Raw genomic sequence first — 13,508 nt, 5'->3', positions numbered from 1 at the left:
TCTTTCATGGCCACGAATCTTCCAAACCAGGAACTTCGCACTTCATTCTAGTAATAGCAAAGATAAAGAAATACGAGAAAGAAAAGCAATTTAAAGTTTGTGTATATTTCGATTTATTGATAAAGAGTACGTGAGACTATTTATAGACTTTATTGGATGAGTACGTATTTAAAGTAATAAGATCAACATAATATCAATTATAATTAATTAGGGATAGACACAATTAAAGGAAATACATGTGTAATCTCGAGAGACATTAAAAATCAAGTAATTATCGTAATATTGCTATAACAAGTAATATGCATGCAGTTTTTAAAGCGGGAGGCAAATGATTTTCATTTTTGTCTTTCCCGACTAGGCGCCCGTCGATTCCGACAATCGTTTCGAAATATGCCCATCGATTTATCTGGTGAAGCTTTTACATGGGGAGAATTAGTAGTGATCGAGCCAAAATCTATGCAACGACCCGTCTTTGTCGCGGAATAATGCTTTCGGGATCATCTAAGATGCCAAGTCCAACACGACCCCCACCTAGAATAAGATTAGTGAAATTTAAAGAGCCCCTCGATCTTGACTAGACTTTTTTGAATTTTGATGGCTGCAATGTGTGAAGCGGCGGAGGGGACAAGATCTTATCCATTTCATATAGCTTTCTGTCTTTTCCTTATCCAAATAAAGACACCATTGTCCATTTACGGGGAACAGTGTCGTGACGATCTTCTTTTGCTACTTAGAGAAGGATTGAGATTTTCTATATTTAGAGGTGTAAATTTATAAGTTGCCCACCACCGCCCGCACCGACTGCGTTGGTTCGCGCTCTCTGCCCCTTACGAAGAGTGGGGAGTTCGAATCCCAGCGTAGTCATTAGGGATTCTTAAGCGTGGCGCCGTTGTGGTGGGTCCTGCGCTAGCGTCACCCCGGATTTACGTCGCCGACTGTCGGCTGTACGGCGGTTCCCGAGTCATAAAAAAAAAAAAAATTTATAAGTTGCCCGAACTCGAAATACTCGCGATCTTATCCACGGCCAGAGGACGATCAGAGTCACCATGCGCCGACCCCCGCCGTGGCACCACCTCGCCCCAAGCGCCGACCCAACTCCCGAGCCACCACCCTCTAAGCCTAGACTCGACATCAGAATAAGTCATTTTCATGGGTTATGTAACCTCTAGTAGCTTTGAGATGCCGTAACTTTTAAGCTTTCTAAAAATAATTTTTTAAGACAAAAATACTCGTGCAAAAACCCTATCTTTTTCTCTTATTATCAAATACGTTTCTAATTGCCTTCTTAAATTTTTCTTCCGACTCCGTGGAGAACTTCTCCATCATCACCTCCAATGTTTTTTTGTTCCAATGTTTGTAATAGCAATAATTATACAATAAGAACATGTAATGTTGCTGCTATTATTATTATAATTATCATTATCATTACTATAATAAGGTGAAAATTATACATCGTAAAAGTTCAAATAATACTTATACAGGCATTGATAACAACTAAAGCAATTTCATGTCTTTTTCGCACCTAAATATTGATACAAACTCTACAACAATGTTAGAGGTTTTTTTTGTCATGTTAATAACCAAGCGATCTCTCGCAGAAGTTTCGACCAAATGCATTAATTGCTTATAGCTAAAGTACAGCACCTTCAAAGACGTGTCGCCAAAAGCGTATGCTTGTAACATATAATAGTCGGGTACTGTTTCACCTAACTGGCACTGTTCATTGTAATATATAATAGCCGGGTACAGTTTTACCAATATCTATGAGTGTGTTTTAGGTGTCATACGAGTGTATTTTAGGTGTGTAGCCACAACACAGCTACAACTGCACCAAACAAACTCTAAGTTGATTAATTCCTCGCGACTCCTTCGGCAACAATTTCAAACATACTAGCACTTATATGTTTAAATAAATCATAGAGAACGAGGACGGCAAATACCATGAATTATGGAGCCCCAGCTGTGCATGCAACATCAACGCATTAATAAATCAAACACCACCAAGTTGAAAATGTCAAAGTCAAATCTTCTCAAGTTGACTTTCCCCCCGAATTGTTTTTGATCCTGATCAACCTCCTCTCTCTTCAAGCTTCAGACATCCCTATAAATGCAGTCCCTAACCTAACTTCCAACAGCACATCCTCTCATCTGATCATCACCCAACAAAGAGAGACAAATGGCAAGTCCAAATCTCTCGTCGGCTTTCTTGTTCACTCTCCTCCTCTCAAGCTTCCTGGTCTCGCCATCCTTTTCCGAGCTCTGCAACCCTCAGGACAAGAAGGTCCTCCTGTCCATCAAGCAGTCCCTCAACAACCCTTACATCTTGGCCTCATGGAAGGCCGACACCGACTGCTGCGACTGGTACTGCGTCGCCTGCGACGACACCACCCACCGCATCACCCAGCTCACCATCTTTGACGGCACCCTCTCGGGCCAAATCCCGGCCGCCGTCGGCGACCTCCCTTACCTGCAGATGATCGACCTGAACCGCCTCTCCCACGTCACCGGCCCGATCCCCTCTTCCCTCGGCAAGCTCCAGGACCTCACCTTCCTCCGCCTCAGCTACCTCAACCTCACCGGCTCCATCCCCTCCACCCTCGGCATGCTCTCCAAGCTCACTTTACTGGACCTTTCTCACAATGACCTCACCGGATCAATTCCCAAGTCGCTCACTTCACTCCAGAACCTCGACACCTTTCGCTTGAACGACAACCAGCTGTGCGGCCAGATTCCTGTTGGCGGCAAGCTGCAGAGCTTCGATGCATCATCGTACTCAGACAACAAGTGTTTGTGTGGAGCTCCGCTTTCAAGCTGTTAAGTTGATGAAATGGTGGACGGGTGACGGAAGATTTGATAGGTAAAGACACCGGCAAGAGAATAAATATATTATCGCCAGTCTATATTCATGTAATGGAGTTTCATATGTATAACTCTTGCAAAAGCCACATATACCAAAAGAGGACAAAGAAGTCAGATTTCTCTTTCTTTTTTTCCTTAGATGATGTTCGGTTGTGTTCACGTATGACAATAATAGAATAAAAGTATTCTTACAATGTGAAATAGAGTACTTTGGCATGAAATAGAATCGCAGTTGATTGCAACACTCTCTTATGAGCTATTCGACGCTAGGTTGGATCCAAGAGCGACCGGTTGTCAACAAAAATACCTAAATATGTACAGGTCTCGTGCAACTTTTCGACCCAGCATTCAAAATTGTCCTAGAATGCAAGATCAACCTAATCAACATAACAAGACATATTGAACTGGCTGAAAGTCAACGCCGTTTCACTTCCAACCCTTAACTTCAAGCTCGCCACTGTGAAAGCTGGTTTTGTTTGGCTGTCTATTGGATACATTTTGATCGGCAATTAATAAAGGAAGATGGAATTCTTGAATATTTACCTCATGTTTTGTATCTTTAAAGAGCAATAATGGAAATACGCAGTAATTGGCTCTTGTCACGATTTTGTCCAATAGTTTTTTAGTCTCTTTAGCTGTTCTCAACTCTATATTTCGGCTTTGCTTATTATTAAAATTACTTTATGGCCTGTCTAGTTCAAGTTGGTAAATGGGTTAATTTCTCAAGAAATAAAAAATCGTAACACTAGAACTTTACATGTTTTAAGATCCATTTGCAAGATAAAGTTTTCTACCTAAACATGAAAATTTTGGTATAACACTATGTTCATTTTTGCGATTATCCAATTTCTCATTTTGTAAGTAAATCATCATTTTGTTCAAAAGCTCAAGAGCAAACCTCAGCAATAGTGGCCATCATAAGGCTTTCCTAACCGGAAACAACAAGGAAAGATAATTCAGAACTCCCGAACATGTTAACCCACAAGACATCCAACAAAACCTAACAATGCTAGTCGGTCAACTGCAATATTGCAAGTGTTATTCCAAGCTCTAGAAAGACACTTGCAATTATCCAGTTTCAATGTGTACCGAACGTTTTGCTAAAGTTAAGGAGCCTAGTCAAGCTATGCGAAAGGCAAAATAAAATAGAAATCTGCATAAAATGAAAGATTCATGGCTTCTTTTTCATGAAATGCATTTTCACACTACTATTCGTGAATTTATACTGATGACTTAATGAAAAACTTTGAAGTAATTAAAATGATTTATGCTCCTTTATACTACGAGAAGCAATGAGATCCTTGATCTAATTTGGGAAGAAAAAGAAAAAGGAACATATCCTTAATAGCCATGCCATACACAATTTGATCTCCTCCTACACTTTCACACATGTGAGCAGCTTCACATTATTGGAAGTAAAAAAAGGAAAAAAGAATTAGGAAATGAACAGAGACAACGACATTATTTAGCATGCGTCACACTTGACAAGGAGCACCGCTACACACTCACACACACACACACACACACACTCAATTTCATTCATGGCCAAACTCTCTCTCGATGATGATGATCATCATCACTTGCAGCTATCAAGAGGAGTGCCGCACAAGCACCGGTTATGGAAGTAAGCGGTGGAGTCAAAGCTCTGCAGCCTCCCCCCGACCGGGATCTCCCCGCAAAGCCTGTTGTAGCTCACATTAAAGATCTGCAGATTCGCGACCCCGGTCATGGCCGCCGGAATCGCCCCGTAGATCTTGTTGTGGTTCAGGTCCAGAGCGATCAGGTCATCCTGCGGCGGCTCCATCTCCGACATGTTGAACTCGAACATGTTCCTCGACAGGTAGATCTGCTGCGTGCTCTTATTCCTCCCAAACAGCGCCGAGGGGTCGCCAGAAAGCTGGTTCCGCGACAGGTCGATGTATGTGAAATCGACGTCCCCGAGCGCTGAGGGGACCTCACCGGTGAGCTGGTTGTTGGACAGGTACAGGTAAGGGCTGCTGCCCTGGATGTGGCCGAGCGAGGCAGGGATTGAGCCGGAGAGGGCGTTACGGTCGAGCCGAAGAGACCGGAGGTTCGGGGGGTTGGAGAGGGAGCTCGGGATCGGGCCTGAGAAGCGGTTGTAGGATAGGTCGAGGAAGATGAGGTTGGTGAGGTCGCCGAGGAACACCGGGATGGGGCCGGAGAGGTTGTTGTAGCTGAGGGTCAAGTACTGGAGGTTCTTGAGCTTCAGGAGGGAGCGGGGGATGTTTCCGGTGAGGTTGGGCTGCTTGTGGAGGTAGATGGTCTCGAGGTAAGGGAGGTCGCCCACAGCTGAGGGGATGGGGCCCGAGAGGTCGCCGAGGGGGACGTTGAGGGCGACGATGCGGTGGGTGGTGCCGTCGCACTCAACGTTGTTCCAGTCGCAGCAGTCGGTGGCCGCGTCCCAGGAGGAGAGGACGTAGGCATCGTTGAAGGCTTTCTTGATCCGGAGGAGGGCCCTCTTGTCGTCGGCATTGCAGAGCTCGGCGGTGGCAGAGAAGGAGGGGAGGACGGCGGAGGAGACGAGGAGGGAGAAGAGAATGAAGTGGAAGTGGAAGTTCGACATCACTTTGGTGCTTCTTGTGTGTGTACTTGTGGCTTGATGATGTTTCTAATCGAGCTTGACAATTTTTTTTGGTGAGGGATCGGAGGAAGTTGGTTACTATTTATAGGAAATTGAGGGTTAAGTCAAAACAAGACTAGCCCAAAAATGGAGAAGAGAATCAAAGATCATCAGGCTTCGTCTTTAAAAGAAAAAGTTTACACTTTCTTGGATGGTTCAAAGATGGTCAAGATAATACAAATTTTGAGCTCTAAATATAAGATGTAAATTTATCTCTAAACGTATATAATACAAATCGCATTTTGTCTACAATCAAAGTGGAGTCCTTGCGAGGAGGCCCAGCTATGTTGACGTTTAGCTGCAGCTTGTTAAGGTGAATCTTCTGAGATGGGCCGACTTTGACTTTGACCTTGGATGTTGTGCTGTCATTGTTGAATTGACGCCACCGGAGTTTTTCATAACGTATGTGTTCACTTGTGTTTTTTTTTTTTTTTTGTATTTTGCTAAGCAAGTAATATAATATCAATAAACTTGATGTTGGAAAGTATATGGATTAAACGTTCCCAAAAGAAATTTTGTGTTACCAATTGATAATTGAGGAAATTTCAGAGTGATCACATTTTCTTATAAATGGAGCATCCAATCTTGTCCGTGCAAGTGCAACCCTATCCACCCTCCACAAATCCACCAACAACAACAATGTTGAACCACCACCGTCTCCTCCTTCCCTTCCTCCTCTCCCTCTCCATTTCCGCCGTCCTCCGCCCCGCCTCCTCCGAGCTCTGCCACCCGGTTGACAGAGCGGCCCTCCTCCGTATCAAGACCTCCCTCAACGACCCCCCCTTGCTCTCCTCCTGGAAACCCAACACCGACTGCTGCAACTGGTCCTCCATCTACTGCGACCTCACCACCCACCGCATCGTCTCCCTCTTCATCACCGACGGTGGCTTCTCCCACGCCGCCCGCATCCCAACTGCCATAGGCGACCTTGCCGCCCTCGAGGACCTCACCCTCCATAACCTAACGGGCCTCTCCGGCCCCATCCCGCCCGCCATTGTCAACCTCAGGAACCTCAAATACATCACCTTCACTGCCATCAACCTCGCCGGGACCATCCCCTCTTATCTCAGCCTCATTAAGAACCTGACGTACCTGAACCTATCCTCCAACAAACTCACCGGGTCGATCCCGAGCTTGCTCTCGCGGATCCCCAAGCTCCGGTACCTCGGCCTCGACGGCAACCGGCTCACCGGGACGATCCCCGAGTCGCTGAAGCTGCTCGACGGGAACCTACCGTACCTGGTCCTGTCGGACAACCGTCTCTCCGGCGAGGTCCCCGCTTCATTCCGAGGGGTCAACTTCGGGTACGTGGATCTGGCCGGAAACATGCTGCGGGGGGACGGTTCGGTTTTCTTCGGGGCAAACAAGACCACGGAGAAGATCAACCTCTCCGGGAACGCGTTCGAGTTCGACCTGTCGAGGGTCGAGTTTCAAGAGGGCCTGATCGGACTGGACCTGAGCCACAACAGGATCTTCGGTAGCATCCCCGAGGGGATCGTGAAACTCGAGCTGGAGTCCTTGAACCTGAGCTACAATGCGCTGTGCGGGAAGATTCCAGCCGGAGGGCAAATGCAGAACTTCGGTTACGAGTCCTACTTCCACAACCGGTGCCTATGCGGTGCTCCTCTTGAGAGCTGCAAATGAATCGGTCGCGTGGTGGCGGTGGTGGTCGTGGGTGGCTTCAAGACTGACAATGACCACCACTATTCCTAGTGCTCGTTGCTCTTCAAGAGTGACGCTCCATTTTTCTCGCGAAAAAGTAACTACATTAAAAATATGTCTTTAAATCCACTTTTTACAAGATAGTAGAAGTTGCGACTCCCAAACTCCTACAATACTGCTGAAGGGGGTTAGGAATAATACAAAGTTCTCACAGGAACTAATCATGTGCAGAATTTTAAGGGTCAATTTTCTTCATATATTCGGATGGGCTGTATGCTATATCTTGAAATACTATCTGTGTGTAGTTTTATAAAGCCCGAATAGGCTTAAAATATTCAAATAAATATAAAGTATGAAAAAATTGAAATGAGAAAACATTATTAATACTCTAAAACAATAGTACACTAATGGAAAAAAAACATATAAAATTAGTAATTAATCGCCATATGGAACCAAAACAATATAGTGTAATTATAATTTGGAAAAAGTGACTTGACGGTTCTATGGCACGAGGTTTTGAATGAGCATTCAGAAATGTGTTTGCAAGTACATAGCTCTACCGAATCAAAAGTTATGGGTCGATTAGTGGGCACGGAATTTTTCTATCTCTAAAATGGTTTTTAAATCTGTAAATATAATTCTTGTTATGACCAAAATGAAGAGATTATGAGAAAGGCTAAATTTCTAGCTTACAAACCTGTATCCTTTCAAATCTACGAATCAATCATGATTTTGAGCTTAAAGCCAGACCCGGCCAGCTCATTTTCAACCCCACCAAGGAGACCATTTTCAAGAGCATTTGGGAATAAGACTATTTTATCACATCCCCTAAGGAAAATATCTTCTGCAAAATTCATTAATATGTGTTCATATCAACAGATAGGCAAGAAATTCAAAAAACAAGAAACGCTTTTTTCTATAGTTTATATAGAAAAAGAAAAAATCCAGAAAGCTGCGTATATTATATTATTGATGGGGAAGGGATCGAGCTGGCCAATGAGACTTTGTCAAATGTTGGATTGAAAGGTCTTATTTGGAAAGAAAAAAGGGGAGTGTTTTATCAACAATTTGCTTGTGCAGGCGGATTCGGTATTTTCTGAATCCTCATGTAAGGAATCAACGGGCTTTGAGCCCTAACTTGGTTTAGATTCTACATAGGTTCGAGATTTACCGATCTAAAATGAATTTTACACCTCAAAGGGGAATTAGGGGGTACTATACTCTTAGCTTGGGCCGCCTTCGCCGCCCCTCCCCACTTATGGTCGTCTTTGATTGACATATTGAATTAGATTCTCTTCATTCTCACAACCAGCGAGCCTCTCTCTCTCCCCTTAGTATTTGACCTCGGTAGAGTGCTGGACCTAACGATCTCCCCCTCTTGCGGCATTGCTGTCGTCGAGGAGAAGGAGACTGAGCTACACCAAGCCTAGTCCGAGATCAAGGCTCGGATAGAGCGTGAGCCTCAGATCTCAGGTTCAGTGGCACTCAACCCAAGCACTAGACTCGGATCTAGGCTCGCTCGACGACAACGAACGGGACAACCGTGGTGGAAACAAAGGCATGGAGAGATCAAGTGCGAGTGAGCGTTGGTGGTGGAGATCAGTCGTGAGGGGCGGTGGAGAGCAGAGATCGCGGCGGTGTTTCAATTAGAGGCAACAACAATCAACTGTGGTGGTGGTGGCGTTCATGCAATTTCGACTCGATGTGGTGGCCTAGATGCAGAGAGGAGGAGGAGAGAGAAATCTAGTGGCCCGAGATGCCGTGAGCGAGGGATAGACCTCGATTGCAATCGAAAATGTACCGATCATCATGTGTGGGGATCGGTACAAGGGGATTGTATCCAAAAACAGTATTTTTACGCTAGGGTAAACAGCCTGAATATGAAATCGTTGGTACTTGATGGTATGGGTATCGAACCTCAAACCAATCAATGATTTACTTGTACGTTACATTCTAATGTACCCACCATGGGACATGATGGACAGCGGTGGTGGCTTTCCATTGTCAAATGCTGCCAAACTTTAAAGGCGTAATGTAGGCCTCCCCCCTTCTTTGGTCTCTTCTTGTATGCCGGGATGGCCACATTGAGCAATGGCAAAAGGCTACTGTCATTTTAGCGTCCCTAGATAAGATTCGAGGGAGATAGGCAGAGAGAGAGGGAGCCTTCGTTCTTGACCACTCCAAGTGGCTCCGACTATACGTACATACACAACATCTATGGACTCGTGCTCAATTCGCCACGTCCTGAATCCTCACACTTTTAGATTTTAAAATTAAAAATGATTCAGAGTTTCTCTTTCAATGATTCTAGACCCTTTTTCCTTTTTTTGGCGATAACGATAGAGACTTTTCTTCTTTGTTACTGTCCATCATAGTCATGACCTGGATAAAAGTTGTGACAACACTTCGTTTTGCGCCAAGTTTTAACATTTTGAATACCGAATCCTTGAAAGCCACGCTTCGGCTTAAGGAGATGGATAAGTACTCGTGGTATCAATCCAGTTTGGTTGATCATGATCGAGACTTGGTCGGATAGAAAAACTCCACGTATTCTCTAACAATCTGCATTCTGATCTTTAAAATAAATGTCCAAGTGTTGTTAATTTGTATGTCACATTGATTTGCTCCGATACGCATTGATACACAACATATTTGCATGTCTTCACGGCTTAAAGTTAGTAAGGAAATACCAGCTACAACCATTTTCTTGTTATTCTATTTTTTGGTACAAAGACAATACTACAACCATTTGCAATCCCCGATGTAGTCATCTTTGCCTTTAATGCACGAGGGATTAGAAAGCTAAATGATTGAGGGCCATGATGCGCAAAACTAATTATGAGGATTGGACTAAAAGAAATTAAACTCATTGAAGTCTTCCCAAGAGGATCGAATAAATGGAGAATGCATAGTATTTTTTGAGATATAGAATTCAATGCCTCCTATTAATTTACCCATTAATGTCCATTAGGTGAGCTCGTGATCTTTACCCTACCACAATGAGAACTAGAATTCAAGACCAATGATATTCTTAAGTCCATGCTTATCCTCGCAAACCAACCAAGGTTTCGTGAGTCCTAAGATAAATTGGAGAATTGAACCTTTAATCCTCGGCATATAGAATTCGATGTCTCGTATTAATTTACCCATCATTGTCCATTACGTGAGCCCGTGATCTTTGAACGAGAATTCAAGATCGATGATACACCTAATTCCCTGCTGCCTATCCTAGCAAACCAATCAAGATTTCTTGAGATAAATTGGAGAATTGAACCTTTGATCCTCAGCATCCAAATCAAATCCTGGATCACTCGACCGACCACCTTAACGGTGTCGTGTTTGGTTAACTTTTATAGATTTGACACTTTGTAGTTGTAGCAAAAAAGTATTATCCTAGAAGTTGCTCATTCGAGTTGAAACGAAGGAAAAAAAAATATCATCTTCGTTTTGATTAATGTGAGTTCAAACGAAGCAATGATTTTATTCTATTCTAACATGAAGACGGTCCCTTTTGGACAGTCGACTATGGACAAATCTTAAATGCCAGCGTAGGCCTCCCTTCATTGTTCATTCAATGAACATGGGCATCGGCAAACAAGGTTCGAGGAGAGATAGCCTTCGTTCTTGACTGGTCCAAGTGGCGCCAACTATCTACACATACACTTGGTTGACTTTGTCATTATGTGCGTCTCTTCACTTATATTTTAAGTCAATAAACCTCTTGCCATATCCCGAATCCTTGTACTTTCACATTCTCAATCTAAATATTAAATCAAAGTTCTCTTTCAATGACAGAAGACCTTTTCCTTTCCTCGACCAAAATGATATAAGTTTCGCGTTCTTACCATCAATGACCATCGTAATTCGAGACCTTCAACAAAAAGGTATCTATACCTGAAACCGACACTAATGGGTAGGTAAAGAATACCCAACAGCGCGAGACAACTCTTTCTAATGAACTCAGCAAAACAACTCTAGAACTTCATAAAAAGGGGTGAAGGGCGTCGTAGTGACCAGGCCCGGACAACATGTAGGAGAGATGGAGGTTCGGCTCTCGAGGGATTTGGTGTTGCTCATATTTTACAAGAGATACTTACTTATAAACCGGACATATTAGAGCTTGTCAAGAAGTACTTGGTAGTCATGAACGGGAAGAAAAAAACAATTGAAGTGAGAGAGTTGAGAGTCGAAATTAATACTAAATCTTGAAAAATCTGAATTCAACGTAAGGCTGGATTAGGACTCGTGCTACCGATCCAAGTTGGGTTGAGATGACAAGGACTTAGCTCGATAGTTAGACTCCCCACGTGATGAAAAAAATAACATTTTTCAAGTCGTTGTCTTTAGATTATTAAGAAAAAAAATAGTTGATGATGTTTAGATGAACGTCTACATGCATATGGCAAAATGGATCCAAAGTGCTTGAGACGCGACAAGCGGTGGTCTCCATATCCAAAGTGGCTCTTTCTTCGAACTTGTGTTTAGCGCGTGGGCCATCGAAATAAATAGGCCGTTGGCCTATTTTTAAGTAGATGATATTTTTTACCCATAATTTAAATTTATATTTTCACCCTAAAATTTGCAAACAAAGTAAGGTATTTTAAGTTTCACAATCTTTACGTGTCAATATTTGAATTTTTTTGAAAGATGTCAAGTGTTTCGTACTAAATAATAGTCAAAGTATAAATTGGTCAAATTTACAAAAGAAATTAGAAGTAGAACCGATCTTAAATCCCTCCCCCAGTTGCCATACACAACTTCCTCCTATAAATACAGCTCTCCACGCCTGCTCCTTCCTCACTCATCCAAAACTCATCACCATTGCCGCCACCGCCACCGCCGCCACCTTCAACAATGTCTTCCGCCCACCTCCTCCTCCTCCTCCTTCCCCTCCTCTCCCTCTTCCTGCTCCTCCGCCCCACCTCCGCCATCCTCTGCCACCCGGAGGACAAGGCGGTTCTCCTCCGCATCAAGTCCGCCCTCAACAACCCCTACCTCCTCGCCTCCTGGAACCCGGACGTCGATTGCTGCCACTGGTACTGCCTCAAGTGCCACTACAAGACCCACCGCGTCATCTCTCTCTTCTTCCTCGCCTCCGACCTCCCCGGTCAAATCCCCTCCGCTATCGGCGATCTCACTTACCTCCACGACCTCACCCTCCACAAGCTCTCCAACTTCTCCGGCCCCATCCCAAAGTCCTTCACCAAGCTCAAGTACCTGAATCACTTGACTCTCAGCTGGCTCAACCTCACCGGCCCAATCCCCTCCTTCCTCGGTCAGCTCAAGAACCTCACCTACCTCAACCTCTCCTTCAACAAGTTCACCGGCGGCATCCCGGACTTCATCTCCACCATCCCCGGCCTTGGCTACGTCGGCCTCGACCGTAACCAGCTCACCGGGAAGATTCCGGCTTCCCTCGCCAACCTCAAGGGTAACAACCTCTACCTCATCCTCTCCCACAACCGCCTCTCTGGCGAGCTCCCGGCGACCTTCGACGGGATCGACTTCGGGGAGCTCGACCTGTCCCGGAACATGCTTCAAGGGGACGCGTCGCTGCTGTTCGGGAGGAGCAAGAGCACGCAATCCATCGACATCTCGAGGAACCTGTTTGAGTTCGACCTGTCGAACGTGGAGGTTAACGAAAGCCTGACGTGGCTGGACATAAACCATAATAAGATCTATGGGTCAATTCCGACGGCCGTGGCGGGTCTGGAGCTCCAGCTGCTGAACGTGAGCTACAACCGGCTGTGCGGGGAGATTCCAGTCGGAGGGAAAATGCAGAGCTTCAGTTACGAGTCCTACATCCACAACCGGTGCTTGTGCGGTGCTCCTCTTGATAGCTGCAAGTGAAAAAACGGAACTGAGCTTCGCGGATGACTTAAGAGTAGGCAAAATAGGTCATAAATCTATTTCGTAATCCATATAAGTGGAGTTATTATACGAACTAGTAATATTCAATAAATAGATTTAAACATAATATATATGTTAAATAAATCATAAATGAATCGTAAATTGATCATAAATGAGTTTATAATTTACTTTGACCCAAGTTTAAGAGCTGAGCAAACCAGTTTGTAAACTTCCGTAATTTCAATTACCGTGCTTTGTTCAAAAAAAAATTACCATGCTTTGATCAGAAAAGGAAAGGACTGCCTTTTGATTCCCGATGTTTCTTTCTAGTCTTCAGTGCATTAACTCCTCGTGAGTGGTCGTGATGTTTCAAGTTGATGACTTGGTTGTTCTTTTATTGAACTCTATGACCTCAAATTAACAAGCTTGTTCATAAAATCAAATATGATTTTGTTATATTTTCATAAAAAGATTGAGCAAGTTAAAAAAGCAAAAG

General features: G+C 44.1%; 3 protein-coding genes across 3 annotated transcripts; 2 read left to right on the top strand and 1 right to left on the bottom strand.

Annotated features, from left to right (window-relative positions):
- Positions 1 to 2,002: 2,002 nt before the first annotated feature.
- Positions 2,003 to 7,416, top strand: LOC115674881 (polygalacturonase inhibitor-like). Its single transcript, XM_030597399.2, has 2 exons — positions 2,003 to 2,664; positions 6,634 to 7,416. The coding sequence occupies exons 1-2, from the start codon at positions 2,177 to 2,179 to the stop codon at positions 7,142 to 7,144; spliced, it is 999 nt and encodes a 332-aa protein (XP_030453259.1). The 5' UTR covers positions 2,003 to 2,176; the 3' UTR covers positions 7,145 to 7,416.
- On the bottom strand, positions 4,170 to 5,572 carry LOC115674882 (polygalacturonase inhibitor-like). The gene has a single exon (XM_030597400.2). The coding sequence runs from the start codon at positions 5,441 to 5,443 to the stop codon at positions 4,436 to 4,438; it is 1,008 nt and encodes a 335-aa protein (XP_030453260.1). The 5' UTR covers positions 5,444 to 5,572; the 3' UTR covers positions 4,170 to 4,435.
- A 4,600-nt stretch (positions 7,417 to 12,016) lies between the features above and the next one.
- LOC115674710 (polygalacturonase inhibitor-like) lies at positions 12,017 to 13,012 on the top strand. Its single transcript, XM_030597195.2, has one exon. The coding sequence runs from the start codon at positions 12,017 to 12,019 to the stop codon at positions 13,010 to 13,012; it is 996 nt and encodes a 331-aa protein (XP_030453055.1).
- The last annotated feature ends 496 nt before the right edge of the window (positions 13,013 to 13,508 follow it).

This window comes from Syzygium oleosum, unplaced genomic scaffold (assembly GCF_021117445.2).
Source record: "Syzygium oleosum isolate NSW1041296 unplaced genomic scaffold, Sole_v2.1 Sole_v2.25, whole genome shotgun sequence".
NCBI classification, from domain to species: Eukaryota; Viridiplantae; Streptophyta; class Magnoliopsida; order Myrtales; family Myrtaceae; genus Syzygium; species Syzygium oleosum.
This window is presented reverse-complemented; position numbering and strand designations above follow the sequence as displayed.